General features: G+C 38.7%; 2 protein-coding genes across 7 annotated transcripts in view; one reads left to right on the top strand and one right to left on the bottom strand.

Moving 5' to 3' along the window:
- Positions 1-1,408, bottom strand: part of GLIPR1L1 (GLIPR1 like 1) — a 35,956-nt gene extending 34,548 nt beyond the window's left edge. Inside the window, exon 1 of the mRNA XM_078449667.2 lies at positions 1,111-1,408. Within this exon, the coding sequence (XP_078305793.2) occupies positions 1,111-1,386 (276 nt within the window). The 5' untranslated portion in view covers positions 1,387-1,408. The remainder of the gene's footprint in view (positions 1-1,110) is intronic.
- Positions 1,409-8,386: 6,978 nt separating this feature from the next.
- The window catches only part of CAPS2 (calcyphosine 2), a 57,802-nt gene continuing 46,295 nt past the window's right edge, over positions 8,387-19,893 (top strand). For 3 of the 6 annotated variants that reach the window (XM_078449664.2, XM_078449662.2, XM_078449661.2), the window contains exons 1-4: positions 8,387-8,787; positions 9,055-9,149; positions 12,057-12,163; positions 18,262-18,311. In XM_078449664.2, coding sequence (XP_078305790.1) covers positions 12,086-12,163; positions 18,262-18,311 — 128 coding nt within the window. In that variant the 5' untranslated portion in view covers positions 8,387-8,787; positions 9,055-9,149; positions 12,057-12,085. Of the gene's footprint in view, positions 8,788-9,054; positions 9,150-12,056; positions 12,164-18,261; positions 18,312-19,893 lie in introns of those variants that run through there. The other 3 variants (XM_078449663.2, XM_078449665.2, XM_078449666.2) reach the window with 3 other exon arrangements.

Here is a 19,893-nt window from a genome sequence, read left to right as displayed (position 1 = left end):
GAGAGGCATGAGCAAGGGGAGGGGCAGAGAGAGAGGGAGACAGAATCCACAGCAGGCTCAAGACTCTGAGCTGTCAGCACAGAGCCCAACGTGGGGCTTGTACCCACGGACCGCGAGATCATGACCAGAGAAGTTGGCAGCTTAATCGACTGAGCCACCCAGGTGCCCCATTTCCATTTTATTTTCTGTTGGATAGAAAGGAACAAAGCTGGAATAGATATGTTTTACAACGTAGCTATACCTGCATAGTATATAGGCAAAACTATGCTGTCAACATTTATATTCATAGTTTCATAATGACATCTACATGCAAGAAAATTTATAGTCAGACATTCGTTTAAAAACTGTAAATTCTATGAATTATTTTAATAATCCAATGTTCTTGATGCTCATTCTTCAACAGAGTACTCTTTTTGCCTTAATGTCTATATGATGAAGGTCTACAAAAGACACCATCAGTTCAATGTTTTTGGAATTAAACTTCACATTCTATTTTTCATGGAAATGACAATCTGATATTGCTCAAATGCTGATTTCATTATTCACATCCTTGTAGAACATTTCTTAAAGATGAATACTACACACGTAGTGCTGTTTCATCCTTGAGTTCATAATAAGAGATCAAGAGAATCTCGATCCCTGTGTTCTTTCTTTTATCCGTAGTATCTCAGTTATGCAGTTTGGGGAGTGCTAGCCAAAATAAGGGGACGGGGTGGGGAAACCTGTGCGAAGTTGCGGAAGTACGTCTATTAAGCCTTAGCGATGAAGACCAAGCAACTCCCAAACACCATCCTTCCTGACTCCCCACCCTTCATCCTCCACCCCTACCCTCCATTCCCCTATCCTCCCTAACCCCCAATCCTTCCTCCCCCCCCCCCCCCCCCCCCCCCACTAAAGGGAGCTAAGCCTGGGCAAGATACAGGTTTAAGTTTTCCCTTCTCGTCCACGCCTATCACCCCCCTGAAGGATGATAGCCCGGCCAAGGTGTGATTCTTAAGTGCACGCTGAAAGTCCAGACTGAATTCATACAAATGGCTGCATCATATTTATCTGCCAGTTACCTTAGGATGAACCAGAGAAATAAGATCCCAACCCGGGGTTCTTTCTCACCATGTGTTTCATGTCGGCCGCGGCGGGCCAGACTTTGCCGCGCATGTCGTTGTGCGCCTTGACGCTGCTGTCTTTAAAATTCGTGTCTGTGATGGAGGGAACTTTGGCAGACGATTTACTGGCTACCAGACAGAGACCTAGCGTCCATAAGCAACTCAGTTTCTTCCTCAGAACCATAGCGGAATGCACAAGACGCTCTGACTGCGTGGACCAGTGACGGCTCGGCCAGCCAGTCCTCCGCGGCCCCGTGGGGACCACTCTCCGGGCTGGCTCCATCCTCCTGCACAAGCTCGAGCTCAGCGCGGGGATGCTCGGCTGGTTGGCCCCCCAGAGGGCTGCGCCAGAACCCGAGGCAGGACAGGCAGCAGGTAGCACGCGTCAAAGCACTGCGCTACAGGAGAAAGCCTTGGGTGGCCCTCTGGTGCGTGGTTTTAACCATCCAGGACGCTGTCTTAACCATCCAGGACGCTGTCTGAGGACCCAATCCAGAATCACTGGGGAGAGCTCCTGAACTGCAATCCAGATTGCAACACGTTGGCGACACGGTGTTATGTAAAAAGACAACCCGTATTAGATGCTGACAGTGGACGAGGCCGGCACAAAACCCTATAGATTAGTTACATAGCCTCGGTTTTCATATGTAGCTTTTTTTATACTGTTTTAAATTAACTGCAGTGTCATTCTGCCCATATCTCCAGAAACTGGTAATAAGTCAAGAATGGGCATTTTGTGTACTCCACATAGTTATGATCCTAAATTATTACTTGGTCAAACATTTAATAATTCAATAATTTGCCTTTGTTTTCTCATTTGGAGACTGACCACCTAGAAAGATAAAGATAGAGAGGTGTGGCTAAGTAGTTCCTCTTGACAGAATCTTACATTCTTGATATTTGAGTTTGAAACAGAAGTAAACTTCAGATAAAGGACCACTTTAGTTGGCATGCTAAAGACTAAGACAGAATACATTTGGTTGCTTATTTTACCTATATTGCAATATAAATCAACTTCATTTGGCTTACTATTTTAAATCCATTATATCAGTTGTTATTCAATAATAAACCCAGCATTTTTTGGTGACACTAAGTGACATTTTCAAGTATTTCTGTGTTCAAATAAATATCTTTATTTGATGATTTGAGGTTGTGTACAGTGTCATTTAATTCAAGTAAATACATATTTATATCTACTGACTGTTCTAGTCAATAAATCTTGCCACTAAAAAAATCTTTGATGCAACTAGTTACCATTAAAAAAAATTTTTTTTTTAAATGTTTATTTGAGAGAGGCAGAGCATGAGCAGGGAGGAGCAGAGAGAGAGACAGAGACACAGAATCCAAAGCAGGATGTAGGCTCTGAGCTGTCAGCAAAGGGTCCCACTCGGGGCTCAAACTCAGGAGCTGTGAGTTCATGACCTGAGCCGAAGACGGATGCTTAACTGACTGAGCCACCCAAGTGCCCAGTAACCATTTTTAAAAAGTAAAAAGTAGGGGTGCCTGGGTGGCTCAGTCGGTAGAGTGACTTCGGCTTGGGTCATGGTCTTGCGGTTCGTGAGTTCATATGCCACATTGGGCTCACTGCTGTCAGCACGGAGTTGCTTTGAATCCTCTGTCCCCTTCTCTCTATGCCTCCCTGCTTGCACTCTCTCTCTCTCTCTTTCTCTGAAAAATAAATAAACTTTTTTTTTTAAGTAAAAAGTAAAACATTACGGGGTGCCTGGCTGGCTCAGTCAATGGATCTCAGGGTCGTGAGTTCAAGCCCCATATTGGGTGTAGAGATTACTTAAAAATAAAATCTTAAAAAAAGCAGAAAATTAAATTATAAAATGGGGAAAAATACAAGGATCCTAATGGAAATTCTACCTAGCAGGAGAGACAATATTTCTCATCTGTCTCTGCTGATGGAGAATTGCAATATATGTGACTAGCATTACTTACACAGTCCAAACTGAACTTCTTACATCCCACACCCTAAAACGGGTCCTTCCACAATCTTCCCTATCACAGTTAATGACGGTTTTATCCTTCTGACGGCTCAGGCCCCAAACTTTGGAGGTTTGGGTCCCTTGACAAATTCCGTTGTCTTTGTCTGTATATTTTCAGAACTTGACTACCATTCAGCATTTGAAAGGGCACTCCTTGATTTCATGGATAATTGCAATGGCTTCCTGGTGGACCTTCCTGCTCCTGCTTCCTAACCTCCCATGGTTTATTCTCCAGATAGCAGTCAGAGTGATTGTATATAGTCTTGAGCATACTTAAGTACTTTCAGTGTCTACTATGTTCTAAGCACTCTTCCTGGTGTTTGGGCTTACAACACAGGAAACAAAACAAAGCAATCTGTTTTTTTGGCATTCTAGTGAAGGGACACAGGGAATAAATGGTGAGCATAATAAATTCTATGATTAAGAAAAACACCCTGATGATATGTATAGAAAAAATATAAATCAGGCTAAAGAATTTGGGAGCACTGGGGTGGAGGTGAGGGTGGCACGTTTGATTTCAAATAGAGTGATCAGTGTGGATGTCTTTGAGAAGGTGACTTTTGAGCAAATACTTGAAGGGGATGCAAGAGGGAAGTGTGTGGCTACTGGAGGAAGAGCGTTCAAGGAAGGAATTTAAGTACAGGGTAGAACTATAATACTTGGCAAAAATCATGTGGAAGATGGGAGAGCTCAGTGGTTATAGTTGAATTATTCTAAAGTCCTTGTATTCCTGGAAGAAGGGTAGAAATACGGAGTGATTTTGACTTTATTAAGTGATACATACATGTTAAACATTAAAAAAAAAAAAAACTATTAAAAAAAAAAAAGAATACCAGACCTGTAGAGGGAAAACAATTTTCTCAGCATTTCTAGGACTTCATTCTATTGTCTCTATGTATATTTATCTTCCTATTCCAATATTTAAATACTAAGTCTCAACACAGCATCCAAAGTGATCCTACTAATATAAGTCAGATCACTCTGTTCAAAACCTTCCAACTGATGGCTTCCCATGGCACTCAAAGCAAAATCCTCACCAGCTATCCTCACAGATGAGGGAGCATAAGGCAAGCTGATGTCCCACAATCCCACCACCAACTCCCCCCCCCCACCTTCCCCAAGTGGGAAATGTGGGACATTCCTCAGGTACTCCTGGATGCCCAAGAACCAAGGAAAGGGAAAAACCAACAGAGCTGATAGAGATCGTGTTCATGTAGCACAGGAGTCCCCATCAGTTTACAAATATCTTAGTAAATTATAAGAAAAAGGCAATCTTATCAATAGCCTAGGCTCCAGAAACCTATAGACTCAGTTTCCTGGAGCCCTAACATCACCCACTGCACCCATCACAACTCCCCTTGATGTGGGGAACAAGGGCAAAAAGGAAATGGTTGAAAAATAAAATTTCTTTATAACCTGCAGCCCATTGACAAATACTTGAGATAGGCAGAGTATAACATTTCTCCAGGAACTCCTTATTATCTTATTGTTCATGGTTTGCTAGAGAAAACAAAACAAAACAAAACACTTAAGCTTGACAATAGCTAGGCTTCCAGTATCTTTTGAGTCCTCTTTAGTGTATGAATGTCCTTTTGGAAACTTCTCCTTGCCTTCACCTCTCCCAAGTCCCAAGTATATAATCAGTCACTCCTCACAACCTCAGTCCAGCTCTTTCTGCTCACTGGTCCTGTCTCGGTGCTTTAATAAAATCAAGATGGGGCGCCTGGGTGGCTCAGTCGGTTGAGTGTCCGACTTCGGCTCAGGTCACGATCTCGCAGTTTGTGAGTTTGAGCCCCACGTCAGGCTCTGTGCTGACAGCTCAGAGCCTAGAGCCTGCTTCAGATTCTGTGTCTCTCCATCTCTTGGCCCCTCCCCTGCTCATGCTGTGTGTCTCTCTGTCTCTCAATAATAAATAAACGTTAAAAAAAATAATAAATAATAACTTAAAAAAAATAAAATCAAGAATTCCTTCTTGGCTTGGGCTCCAGACCCCACCACTCCAAAACCACATCACTCACTGTAGCCTTCAAGGCCCTAAACAAGGAGACCCTTTTATGATCTCACCTCCAGCTTCTGTTCCCTTCCTTTTCACTCCTCTGATACTTGGGCCCCCTTGTTATTCCTTAAAAGAGCAGAAGGAACTGATGCCTCAGGGCACTTGCTCATTTCTTTTGCCTAGAACCCTTTCCCCCAGAAAGCTACATGACTTGTTTATAACCTCTTTCAAGTATTTTCTCAAATTTCATCTTTTCAAAATACCTCACAGTGGTATTTTACATTACCCATCCTACACCTATCACTTCCTATTGTTTTTTTTCTGCCTTTATTTCCCCATAACCCTTATCCTCATATCATATGTAACTTACTTATTTACATTATCACTTCTCCCCTCAATTGAATGTAAGCCCCATAAGGTAGGGATTGCTTATTAGTATTATTTTTACTACTGTATCCCCAGCATCTCAACAGAGTTCCATATTCAATGAACAAATTAATAAATGAATCCTTTAAGATTCCAATCATTAGTTCCTTTTATGAACTACTCCAATTAGAAGGAATTGTCTGTCATTAAATTACCTCATGATCCTATATCTTATTACTTTCTCTTTTCCCCTATTAGTCAGGGTTACCAGAGAAACAGAACTAATAGACATATATTCCCACCCACTCCCTTTTACACACACATGTACACCCATAGATTTTAAAGAAATTGGCTCATACAATTGTGGGGGCTGAAAAGCCTAAAATCTTTAAGGCAAGCTGACAAGCTGAAGATTCAGATAAGAGTTGATGTTGGAGTCTTGAGTCTGAAGGTTAGAAACTCAGGCAGAATTTCTACTCAGGCAGAATTTCTATGTTGCACTCTGGAAGCAGAGTGCTCTGGGAACCTTCTTTTAGGTACTTATGGAGGCTTCACCACAGAGGCATGATTGATGAACTCCTTGGACTTGGATGATTAATTCCACTGGTAGCCCCAGTCCCCTCTTAGGAGGCCTGAGGGTGGGACGGAAACTTCCAACTCTAATCACATGGTCGGCTTCATTGGCAACTGCCCTCCATTCTTAGGTGCTTTCCAAGAGTCACGTCATCACCATAAGAAAAGAAGTTTCCTTGTACTCACCATTTAAGAAAATTCCAAGGGTTTTAGGAACTCTGCCAGAAACCTGGAGGAAGATCAAATATATATTTCTTACCATAAATCATAGTATCACAGCCTCCCCTCTTTTCAAAACCCTCTAATGACTTCCTGTCACATTTATAAAATCCAAATTCCTAGGTTTGGTTCAAAAGGCACTACATAATCTGACCATGGCTAATCTCTGCCCCCTATTCTACATTCTCCACTGGCTCCCTTGGCTTCAGCCACATCTATCAGCTTGGCAAGGATGCTCTACCCCCTAGCATTTTGCACTTGCTGTTACTTTTGTCTGCAAAATTCCCCTCAATGAAGCTATACATGATCCTACAACTTCTATCTATCAGTGTTTATCCCAGTGTTTATCAGTGTTTATATTTTTCTTTATCACATTAATTGCTACCTGCGATGATAGTCTTTATTTAATGTTTATCACCTCAGATTTTAACCTTCACTGAAACAGTGGTTTTATTTGCTTTATTTCTATATCTATAGCACCTAGAGCAGCTACTGAACCCATATGCCCTCAATAAATGTTAATTGACTGAATTAATGAGGAAATGAGCACTCCTTAACTTTCTAATAATGTATACAATTTTAAGCTATCTTATTCATCATATACATACTAGAGGCTCAATAAGTATTTTAAACTCAATTTAAAAGGCAATACTAGGTTGGCTTATAGACTTTACTTTTTCTAACACTGGATGTATTTGCAAATAGTAGGTGTTCAGTGGTTGTTTGCTGACCTTCAAATGCAGGTTACTTTGGATCTGTCAATAACATAGTATAACATATGGTTAACATAGTATAACATATGGTTAATGTAGTATTGTTTTGTGTATAAGGAAATTAACTGGCTGTGATAGCAACAGAACTTTTGTGAGGAACTGTTTTGAAAATTGGCAAAAAAGTACAATTTATATGTAGGGGCCAAAGGCAGGCCACCCCAAAATGTGCAACTTTGTTATATTGATTATTTTAAATAAAAGTTACTTAAGTAGTCAATGCAAGAGAGCACTCTGACCTGCTCCCTGCTTTGTCTCCACTAAGCAAGAAATAAACCTCCCATGTGAAAGGTACTGTTCCTATACAAGGATGTAAGGTGACATCCTTATCCCCAGAGAAGAAATTAAGAGCCTAGGAGGGTATATAAACAACCCTTGTTACTTTTTATTAATTTACTACCCCAGAGCAATCTGTTTAGAATAATTTACTAAACTCCCCAAATTCAGTTTTCTTTGTTCTTTGTTTTGTCAATTCTTCAGATTTATTGTCTCTTTGCACCCAAAAATATAAAAACTGCCTGCTTTGGTCATTTCTTTAGGTCAGTTTTATTATTGGACCCCTCCGTGGGCATACCTTGCTTGGAACGCGACAAATCTCTCAAACCAGAACTTTCCTTTTATTGATGAAGGGTTAATGCCCATAGACATTGTGTGCAGAGCAAAAAATAAATGAAAATTTCCTGATTCCTAGTTTTGTTCCCTTACTCCATTGCATCGGTATTTTAATTTATATCTCTCTATATCCAAATATCTATGTACCTGTATGTATGTATCTCTCTATAATACTATATTGCGTCTTGTCTTTTTAAATAATTGCAAGTTCTGGGACGCCTGCGAGGCTCAGTCCTTAAGCGCCGACTTTGGCTCAGGTCATGATCTCTCTCGGTTCGTGAGTTCCAACCCCATGTCAGGCTCTGTGCTTGCAAGCTCAGAGCCTGGAGCCTACTTCAGATTCAGTGTCTTCCTCTCTCTCTGCCCCCCGCCCCCGCTCATGCTCTGTCGCTGTCTCTCTCAAATAAACATTTAAAAAACATTTTTAAATAAAAAAATAAATAATTGCAAGTTCCTTGACAGCGGGCATTATAACATAATTTTTCCCCCTCATAATATCTCTCTAGGATCTAAACTCCTGGCAGAGGCTGTATAAAATTTGTTAAAGAGAACTCACTTAAAAGAATTATATACAACACCCGTGGTGGATCCCGGCTGGGCTTTGGTCCCGTCTCTGCGCCTGAGAAGCCCATATATAAGTGAATCCTCTTCCACTTCCCCGCCGGGATTTAGAGGCACCCTGGAACTAGTCCCCGGATGAGACTCGGAGGCCCCCCACAGGATTTCAGCAGCTCGCTTCGGCAAGTACCTCCGCGGGGTCGCTTGCTTCGCTGGCAGGGTTGGCCGAGGAAGTACCCCACTCAGTATAGGGCAAGAGGTGGCGTGGAAGGAGCAAGGGATTTGGGCCGATCATCTTTTCCTTGTATTTGAGAAAGGGTCTGGAGGCCCAGCAAGGGGACGCCAGTTGCTAGGCAACCTGCAGACGCGGGCCTGGGCTTGGCGGAGTCTACTGGGGGCTGTGCCTTTCCAGCTTGTCTCAGCTGTCTCAAGGGAGTTCTCGATGGAATCGCCCCATTGATACATACCTTTGCCATCCTTCCCACTCAGGACCTGCTCTTTACCTAGCTTGTTGGGTCAATTCAGGTTGGCTGTCGTTGGCTGGTGTCACACCCCAGTCCTTGAATCTCCGATAGGAAGAGGGCGGAGCATTAGTTCAGGTACTTTGCGTTAATGCATAATCTTAACCTTTGTGTGTGTGTTGGGGGGGGGGGAGGGGTGTACCGACAATTACTGTTTGAATTTAAGAATGACGCCAGGTTCATTCAGATACTTGGGTCTCTTATCACCTGGGCTCCAAGATAAACTTGGTCCTCACTTGCATGGAGATTAAATACTAAATCTTTTCATCTTTTTCTTCTCTCCTTGATTATGGGATGGATTTGACCAATTTATTCTTCGCCTTCCATTATGTTCTGATTTGGTAGAAGCAGATTATAGTCACTAATATCACTAACCAAGAGGGAAATGGTGATAATTGCAATTGGAAATAATTATCCTTGAGAAATGAGAAGAGTGGGAGGTGAGTTCTGTTCTTTTTGGTAGCACTAAAGATAATGTGGTAAGACTTGGATCTGTTTGTTAACAACATTCATGACGTGCCAGCTATAATATCTCTTGACTTGGGGCAGTCCGGATGGAGACAGAGCCATTCAGAAGTACTTTTCCCTGCTTCCCGCCACCTCTCCTCCCCAACATACCCCAACTGAGTATTCCCGTCCGACATGGACAGACTTTGGTGTGCATTCCAAAGATCAGCTCACAGGCCATTTATTTGAAATTCTTTTGCCACCAGGTTTAGGTTTCTGGTGTTCTTGAGTCTCTAGCTAATTCTCCTCTCTTTCTTCTGACCTGTACCACCAGCAAGGGGGTAGTGTTAGAAAGAGATCTGAAGCTGGTATAAATTCATGCTCAGTAATAACTGGCAAATAACTTGGCAAAGTAAAATCCCCCTTTTTTGGGTCACTGATTCCTCAGTTTGGAAATCAGAAGATTGAGTTATTTCATCTCTGCAGGCCTGTCCAAATCTTAAGATTCTTTGACAGAGGTGTCAGGAGCCTGACTGTTCCAATTCTGTAGATCCTGGAGTGTTCCCTGTATGATGGCACTGCCCTTTCCTACTCCTGTGATATCTGAATGAACCGTTTGTATGCTGCCAAGGTCTGAAATAACGCACATGTGAACTGACTGAATTCACCTATTCGGCAAATAGTTATTAAGTTCCTACTGTTTTCTAGGCTTTCTGCTAAGTGCTGAGATACAAGGTGAGCAAAACCATAGTCCTTGCCTTTGTGAGGATTACAGTATAGCGTGAAAAATAATTACCATTTGTGCTTTGAATACCATATCTATTGTTTGAAGAACAGTATATGTAGCATGTGATCATGTCATTTGTGTGCCGAGAAGGGAAACTAAGAATATGTTTAAAGTGTGAACAGGTATTTGACTATACATTAATTTATTGACTAAATTAATATTTATTATGTATCTGCTATATTAAGGACATGAAATCCAGCTTCATGGTCTTGACAGTTTATTAGAGACACGAAAAGAGTTAATTACAGTCAAAACTAATGAGTGTTAAGCCTAGGGAAATACAGGGAGTAGGAAGTCCTGGAAAGAAGATTTAAATTTTGTTGTTTTTGTTATTTGCAAATGAATTATGGCGATGTAACGTGACCTGTAGTGATTTGAAATGGCTGTAATGGTTTCTCAGGTATAGGTAATTGTGTGGTTGGTGTGTAGAGAAAATCACTTAGCTGATTGCTCAGCTTCTCTGTTTTAACTTGGGTTTGTTGGTTGCCAATCATCATGGCAAATACAACACCTTTTGTGATGTGGTTAAAAGCAAACAACAGCCTTCTTTCCCCCCACCAAAGCAATAACAACTTTAAGAAAGTTGCTTACTTGTGAAAGATAGCTCAGGAAAAAAAAAGCCAAATTATTATCAAATCCAATATTGTGATCTTTTCCGAATATGTCTGCTGTTGGTTAATAAGTCTTCCTGATTTTACTCTTAACAGTAGAAATCTAGCCTTAGGTCATGGGATCCTAGGGGAGGGGACTATGGAAATGGCGTAAAAGGAACCATATAGCTAAATTAGTGAAGAACTGGGATATCTCAGTAAGAGGATTTCATTGCACTAAAACTACATTTTAATAATAATAATGATGGCTACCACGAATTGAATATGTTCCATATACATAGGAAGATGAGAAATGTGGTAACATTAAACGCATTTTACAAATTAGACATATTGGCTCGGAAAGGTTAAATTCTTACCCAAGCTTACATTATGGGAAAGTATCAAAAAAATGAGGATTTTAATATCAGTCTATATAACTCTATGCTGGCACTATGCCATGCCATCTTTCCTTAAAAATTAAATTACTATTAAAATAAATCCCAGTCTAATAATAGAAAAAGAAAGTATGAATTGTTAAACAACATATCCTCAGTATGATTAAGGTTGAAGTGTGAAATAAAATATTCAAAATTTGGGTGACTGAGGATTTTGGTTTTGTACAACTTTGCAAGTTGAGGATTTTCAATATTTTCTTACATGCGTTTTACCTGTCACCTCATAATTACTAATTGGACCATCCGCTCTGTTTTATTCTTTGTATTGAAGAATACTGTTTGCATAACAAGATTTTTCATTAGCTTACTCTGGCAAAGTCAGAACTCCTAAAGGTTTAGGAAAAGAGTAAAGAAAATAAATTTATACCACTTTGTGGTAGAGAAGTACAAGCATTAGTTTTCTATCACTACCGTGAAAAATTCCCACAAACTTAGTGGTTTGAAACAACATAAATTAACTTATTATTTATTATTTATTTTATAGTTCTGGAGATCAGAAGTGCAAAATGAGTCCTACAGGGCTAACATTAAGATGTCAGCAGGGCTGGCTCCTCCTGGAGGCTCCAGGGGAAAATTCGTTCCTTGCCTCTTCTGACTTGTGGAGACTGCTCATGACCTCTCCCTCCACTTTCAAAGCCAGCTATATAGCATCTTCATTCCTCTCTGACCTGTGCTGTCTTTCTTACATCTTCTGTTTCATACTCTGATTATTCTGCTCCCTCTTATAAGGACCCTGATGATTACATTGGGCCCTGCAGATAATCCAGGATAATTTTCACACCTCTAAATCCTTTTACATAATCACATCTGAAAAGTCCTCCTTGTTGTATAGGGTAAACATATTCACAGGGCCCACTGATTAGGGCATGGACATCTTTGGGGGAACACTATTCGGACTAGCATTTGCCCCACATAATGTAATCACCCACAAAAAGTTGATTTGAGTGAAAGAAGTAAGAATGATTAACCACATGACTTCTTTCCATGTAGTAGTAGTATGCAATTTGCATGGCTTGTTTAAAATTAGAGTAAGAATGACCGTTTTGTATGTTTTTACCCTTTTCAAAGTATACTGCAGGATAAATACGTGAACTTGAATGGATTTAGAGGTTAAAGGAGTTGCTTCTTCTCCTACGAGTCAAACTCAGCCATTTTCTGGAAGAAAGCTGCTGCAAGTATGTGTGCTATATAGTTTTCCTCTTGTGGGATGATTCATTAAATAATTGCCCGATTATTCATTAAATGATTTGTTAAATTCATTAAAGGATTTATTAAATCATTGGCCATTTTCTTCATGTTTTTTAATGACTACTTATACTTACAAACATTTAGGATCCATATTTTCTAGATTTGAAGAAGTGAGTGGCCAGGATTGAAGATAATCAATTAAAAACTTGGTCATTGCTTGAATTAGTTTTATTTGTAAAAATCAAGCTTATTATTATGGTTTTCATATTATTATCTTAAAAATTATCTGTGTGTATCTGTAGAAAATGTAAGAAATAAGAATAGTAGAAAGAAGAAGAGAGTATCAGTATACATTTTGTGTTAGGTAAGAAGAGAATCTGGGCTTCTATTAAGACCTTTATTCTTTGTAAACCTTCATAATATCACCCTTGTGTATATAAATCATTAATTAAGCACAAATTTACAGCTACTTTTCCCTTGTTTCCATCACAGAATTGGGTAAATATAAATTTTAGTTTAGAAATACATACAAGTGATGTATATTTATATTTCTTTATTCTTATTATTCTAAATATTGAATGCCTACTGCTTGTCCAGACACCATGATAAATGTTTCATTAACTTATATCACTTAATTCTTACAACACACCTTTGAGGTAGGTATTATTATTAACCTACTTTTAGAAGTGGAAGGAATGTGGGTCCTCGAGATTAAGTGACTTGCCAAGATTTTGAACTCCAGTTCTGACTTCAAGATCTGTGCTTTTTACTCAGATATCATTACAAACACCAACAGCTGGGAAATATGTGTAGGAGATAAGAATACAAAAACTTGTTCAGCCCCACTGATAATCAGGGGAGTGAAAATTAGCATCATGATATACTTTTATGCCTCTATTAAATTAGAGGAAAAATGTAATATTGAAATACTCAGACTTAGAATCGGTGCATTCTTAACTGGTACCATGAGGGAAAGTGGGTGGGGAGATGGCTTAAACAGGTGATGGGGATTGAGGAGAGCACTTTTTTTTTTTTTTTTTTTTTTTTATTTATTTTTGGGACAGAGAGAGACAGAGCATGAACGGGGGAGGGGCAGAGAGAGAGGGAGACACAGAATCGGAAACAGGCTCCAGGCTCCGAGCCATCAGCCCAGAGCCTGACGCGGGGCTCGAACTCACGCACCGCGAGATCATGACCTGGCTGAAGTCGGACGCTTAACCGACTGCGCCACCCAGGCGCCCCGAGGAGAGCACTTTTGATGAGCACATAGTGATGTATAAAAAAAACCTGACCAAAACATCAATGATAATTCACAGTATTAACTGATTATCATTTATATTAATTGATTTCAATTTACATTGTAATAGTGACATTAGAAAAATTAGTGTATAGAGTTTTGAAAATACAAAAGTTTCTTTATTAATATTGACTCATGCTGCTGTCTTTAAATCTGCTTTGTTAACTTTTTGGCTTTTGAAATAATTAGAAAAGCAGGATATTACATAGAAATCATCACCTTGGGGTGCCTGGGTGGCTCAGTCGGTTAAGCGGCCGACTTCGGCTCAGGTCATGATCTCGTGGTCCGTGAGTTCGAGCCCCACGTCAGGCTCTGTGCTGACAGCTCAGAGCCTGGAGCCTGTTTCAGATTCTGTGTCTCCCTCTCTCTGACCCTCCCCCGTTCATGCTCTGTCTCTCTCTGTCTCAAAAATAAATAAACGTTAAAAAAAAAATTAAAAAAAAAAAAGAAATCATCACCTCTTTGCAAAGCTTTCAGGAGTTGAATTTCTGGAATGCAGAGGCATTTGATTGTAATGTGTATATTATGTTCTTTAGAAAATGACTAGTCTAAATTGAAATTCTACAGAATCAAATATAAGAAAACCCAAAAAACAAAACAAAAAAAAAACCTGGTACCACATTTCTGGAAACAAGATTGGTGGTGTGTATTGACCTATAAAATTTTTCAAGTGATTTGATGCAAATAAAATCCCTGGAATCGGGGCGACTGGGTGGCTCAGTCGGTTAAGCGTCCAACTTCAGCTCAGGTCACCATCTCGCGGTCCATGAGTTCGAGCCCGGCGTCGGGCTCTGGGCTGATGGCTCAGAGCCTGGAGCCTGCTTCCGGTTCTGTGTCTCCCTCTCTCTCTCTGCCCCTCGCCTGTTCATGCTCTGTCTCTCTCTGTCTCAAAAATAAATAAACGTTAAAAAAAAACGTTAAAAAAAAACGTTAAAAATGTTAAAAAAGATTCCCTGGAATCTATTCTATGGAAATAATCTGAAATATAGAAAAACTCAGATGAAAACAAAGGTATTTTTTAAAAGTGTGTGTTTTTTTAATAATGAAAAAATACTGGAAAAGTATGTAGCAATTGAGAAATACTAGACGAACATGATTTTAAGGAGTAACATGGAAGTTGCTTAAAATAAAAGGGGAAAAAGACAGTATGCAAGTCATTACAAATTTGTCTAAATCTATAGAGTTCACACTAAGAGTGAGCTCTAATGTAATGGATTTTGAGTGATAATGATTTGTGAATGTTGGTTTATCAATTGTAACAAGTGTACCACTCTGGTGAGGGATATTAATAATGGGGAAGGCTATGCATATGTGTGGTCAGTAGGGTCTTTTGGTGTTATGAGCACCCTGTTTCAATTTCAACACCTTCAACTAGCAATGCTCTGACGCAGTTGGGTGACCTACAATTCAACTCAATTTTGACACTATCAACCCAGAGATAGCATCAGGTTCCACAGGTTAAGGGTTCAGTTTTAAAGACTGCACACTTTCTCCAACTTCAAACAAGCCCAGGTTGTTACCTGTGCTTCTGGATACAGGCTGGAGTTGATACTCAGATACTGGTACTTCTGACCAACAAGCTATGTAAGTCAGAGGTTCCCACAGCCTCCTCCTTGAGTTTGATTAATTTGCTAGAGTGGCTCACAGAACTCAGAGAAACATTTTATTTACTAGATTACCAGTTTATTATAAAAATATATAACTCAGGAATAGCCAGAGAGAAGAGATGGGTATGGCAAGGTATGGGAGAAGGGGCAGGAAGCTTCCATGCCCTCTCTAGGCATGCCATTCTCTCAACCTCCACGTGTTCACCAACCCAGAAGCTCTCTGAATGCTGTCTTTTTGGGATTTTATGGAGGTTTCATTACATAGGCAAGGTTGATTAAATCATTGGCCATTGGTGATTAATTAAACTTCTAGCCCTCTTCTCCACTCCCTGGAGGTCAGGAGGTGAGAGTGAAAGTCCAACCCTCCAATCACAGGGTAGGCTTTATTGGCAACCAGCCATCAAGTTTAGGAGCTTTCCAAAAGCAACCTCATTAACATAACAAAATACATTTATTTCTCTTAACTTTGAGAAAACTCCAAAGATTTTGGGAGCTGTAACCCAGGAACTGGACAAGACCAAATATATATGAGAAATCTGTTTTGGTCATATGAATGTCCAAATGTATATTTCTTACAAATCATAATATCACAGGGGATATACAGGAAATATCTGTATCTTCCACTCAATTTTGCTATGAACCTAAAACTCCTAAAAAATAAAGTCTATTTTAAAAAAAAGGACAGGATATAGCCAGCTAGGGGTCCCTGGGTGGCTCAGTCAGTTGAGCCTCCAACTTGATTTTGGCTCAGGTCATGATCTTCTGGTTTGTGGCTTCAGGCCCTGTGTCAGGCTGTGCATTGACAGTGCTAAGCCTACTTGAGATTCTTTCTCTCCCTCTCTTTCTCAAAATAAATAAATAAACTTAGAAAAAAGTAAATAAAGGGCCAGCTAGTAATTTTGGCTTTATGGGCTGTTGTCTCTGTTGCAATCACTTAACTCTGCTGATGTAATGAGACAATTCATAAATAAATCAATGTGGTTGTGGTTCAATAGAAGTTTATTTATAGAACAGAGCTGGACCATAGTTTGCCAACTCCTGGCCCAGGGATTTATAAGCTATAATTTACCTTCATTCTGGATTGGCTAGCAAAATTTTGTTGGAATTAGACAAGAAAGGTAACTGCCATTGTAAAATAGGCCTATGACTTTAAAAGACTGTCTTTAAGTCAAAACACTTTCTGGGGTCTATTAAAACACCTTCTGGGGGGGGAGGGAGGGAGGAGGGACGGTGGGGAGGCACCTGTGTGTCCCAGTTGGTTAAGTGCCCAAGTCTTAATTTCAGCTCAGGTCATACTCTCAGGTTTCTGAGATCCAACCCTGCATTGGGCTCTGTGCTGACAGTGCAGAGCCTGCTTGGGATTCTCTTTCTCCTCTCTCTGCCCCTCCCCTGCTATTGTGCACTTTTTCTCTTTCTCAAAATAAATGAATAAACATTAAAAAAAAATAAAAGGCTTTCTGGGGGATAATGATGGTGATAATTATGACAACTACAGTTATATTCTGTTTAGATTTTCTTCCTAAGTTTAGATGATATCACGATGTTTTCCAAGTACAATTAAGACAATCTTTGATATGCGATAGAGGTGTGCTGCTACTTTAAGCTATGATGTATGTGTTATAGACAATTGACCTTTAACTCGTTTGAACTGCATGGGTACATTTATATGCAGATTTTTTTCAATAAATACAATGTGTTTTCTATTCTGTATGATTTTCTTAATAACATTTTCTGTAGCTAACTTTATTGTAAGAATGTAGCGTATAGTACATATAATATAAAATATGTGTCAATTGACTTTATATTCCTAGTCAACAGTAGGCTAGTAGTAGTTAACTTTTTGAGGAGTCAAAAGTTTTACATGCATTTTTGACTGTATGGGGGGAGGTGGTTAGTACCTTTAACCCCAGCATTGCTCAAGGGTCAACTATTTTATATATATATATATATATTTTTTTTTTTTTCTAATTAACTGATTATTTTGTGATTTTATATTTCTGCATTTTAACTTTTTATTAATATAGTATTTAAAACAATGCAGTATTAATAAAGTTTATACTGAATTGAATTTGTGTTCTCTTTGATCAATTAGAGTGATGAAGCTCAGTCTTACATGTAATTTCTTCTTCTTCTTTTTTTAGTTTATTTATTTTGAGAGAGAGAGAAAGAGTGTGAGGGAGGGGCAGAGAGAGACAGGGATGGAGAAAATCCCAAGCAGGCTCCGTGCTGTCAGTGCAGAACATGATGCGAGGCTCAAACCTGTGAACTGTGAGATCATGACCTGAGCCAAAATCAAAAGCTGGATGCTTAACAGACTGAGCCACCCAGGCGCCCCTTGAATGTAATTTCTATACTTATTGTCAGTATCACAAAAATGACCAGTTAGATAACATTTAAGAAGTAAGCTATAAGTGTTGATGAATTGTTTGCTGCACTTATTAATTTGAATTTCTCTATGGCTCATATGTATTTCTTATTCCATGGTGGCTGAGCTCACCACCATGAGCTCACCACTCAATTTATCATGAGTAAATTTCATGTCTTTGCACAATTTTTTGGAAATAATATTGAACATCTACAAATGTATACATGTATATATTTGTCTCTTCTTTGCTTAAATCCTGCAGTTTTCACATTACCTTTAGGGCAAGGTCCAAGTTCTTTGACTTGTATTATAGAACAGTTCTGGCCACAATCTCCTTGCTCTGGATTTCAACCCTGTCTAGCTGCTAACTCTTGCCTGTGGGCTAGTGCAGGATGAGTTGTTTCCTGACTAAAGCAATATTCTCCCTTCTGCCTTTATCTGGCTAACTGCTACTTATCCTTCAGAGTTCCATTTCAAGGTTCCTTTTTTTTGTTTCTGAAAAAACGTCCTCAGTTTCCTAGAGTTGTTGGGTACACATGCTATATGTAGTTGCTCTGTCATAGCACGTGTTTTTCCTCATTATTGTTTGTTTGAATGAATGTCTTCCCCAGTAGACAGGGCGCCATGAGGGTAAAGATTGTGTTGCTTATCATCCTATTTCTGTGTCTCAAGCATAGTAAGGAGAGCCTTAATAAATATTTCTTCTATGAAGTTTACTGAGAAAATAATAATCAGTTTTACTGAATTGACTCATTGCTTATCTTTTAAAGTATAAATAAAGGGTATATACATACTGATTTTTTCTTTTAATTAAAGCAAGGACGGACTTCCAAATCACGGGCAATCCAGAATCCTTGCCTACCTGTGTAAGTCACATTTCTTCACATTTGAGCTATTTAATGGGCGAACATATATAATACGTTAACAAATAAAAAAAAAATAAAGCAAAATTTTATATGTAGCTGTGATTGTGAATTGCAAAAAAAATTGATATTCATGTAGATGGCCTGAAAATTGCTATGCCAGAATGGAAGCAGGATGATAGGATTGAGGGTGATACTTGTCTTGTTTTTTATTTTCTTTAATATTCTTACATTTTCCTGAAAAAGTTAAACTATTATTTTATTTAGAAAATTGAGCTAAGTGAATTTATTAAAGAAATGTATGAAATTTTGAATTTTAAAACTAGGATAGTCAAAATGAATTTAATGAAAAGTATCTGTGACCTTAACCTTATCTTGAGAAATATGACAATTTTGTCAATCTTATTTAAATGATTTTAGTTTTGGATGGACTACATTAATTCATGTTTTATATTGTACATTTTTGCCTTTTAAAATTTGGAAGGTTATTATTTTTATATTTTTTCAAGTATTTTAGACTACAGGACTTATTAGATAATAGAAGTTAAAACCCTAGTATTTTGTTAGGCTGAACCGTATGAAATTAATAAGTATCAGCAATTTCATGTGGTTCTACGTAACAGATACCTCTATACTCATTTAGACAAAGAATAGAGGTAGGTGCAAGCCTTAGATAAATATATTCAGTGTGTACTGACAATCAATCCCATTCATGTTAAATGTTTAACAACTGGTTTTCTGAAAGTGTACTATAAGTTTATTTAAAATTTTACTTGTTAATCATACATAAACTTAAGTATTTTTTAAGTTGGTTATACATTTTACTCCTATGGAAGATATATAGTAGGCAATTTACAAATACTAATAAATATATAAACTCTCTTTTGGAAATTCCATGTAGCCAATTGATTCTCACGGAATGCTTTTTGTTTTTTTGCTGAATTCTTGTATCTGCAGCTGACGAACCATTAGTTCAATTTATGAACATTGGTTGATATTTTCATTTATTGTAAAGTGATGTGAGTGATTTATTTGTTGACTTAAGTAATAGTTTCAAATTCTGGTACAATATTTCCTCAGTTTTTTGTTATTTGCAATGTGCCAATTACAGATACGATACACTTTTTAAGTTTAATCTGTACCATTAATGTTTTCTTCACTACTGTTTTAAGTCTCAGAAATCAACAAAATAATAAATCAAGTCCTGATTCATAGCATTTGCCAATGTCCATGTCAATCATCCTGCTGTAGCTGATTTCAAGCTATGTGTAATATTACTGAACCCAGACTTGGAAAGAGATGCACACCGTTATACTACCACACAAATACCATAGGTATAAATAACTTCTAGAACATAGATAATAGTGAAGCACGGTAAAGCCATTAAGAAGTGATGACTTCAAGTATTTATGATCTTTGTTTTTAATGTAGCTTATTTAATTAGAAGTTTATATAATTTTATCTTTAATAATGCTTTGTTAACAACTAGCTCAAAAACTACTGAACCTTTATGTAACACAAGCCTCTCACAGCTGGTAGGTGCAGCACACCATTGGCTTTAGTGTACCTTTTTATATAAGATGCA

The sequence above is a fragment of the Panthera onca genome, chromosome B4, assembly GCF_046562875.1.
Source record: "Panthera onca isolate mPanOnc1 chromosome B4, mPanOnc1 haplotype 2, whole genome shotgun sequence".
Classification (NCBI taxonomy): domain Eukaryota; kingdom Metazoa; phylum Chordata; class Mammalia; order Carnivora; family Felidae; genus Panthera; species Panthera onca.
Note: the sequence above shows the minus strand (reverse complement) of the source record. Positions and strands in the feature narration are given on the sequence as shown.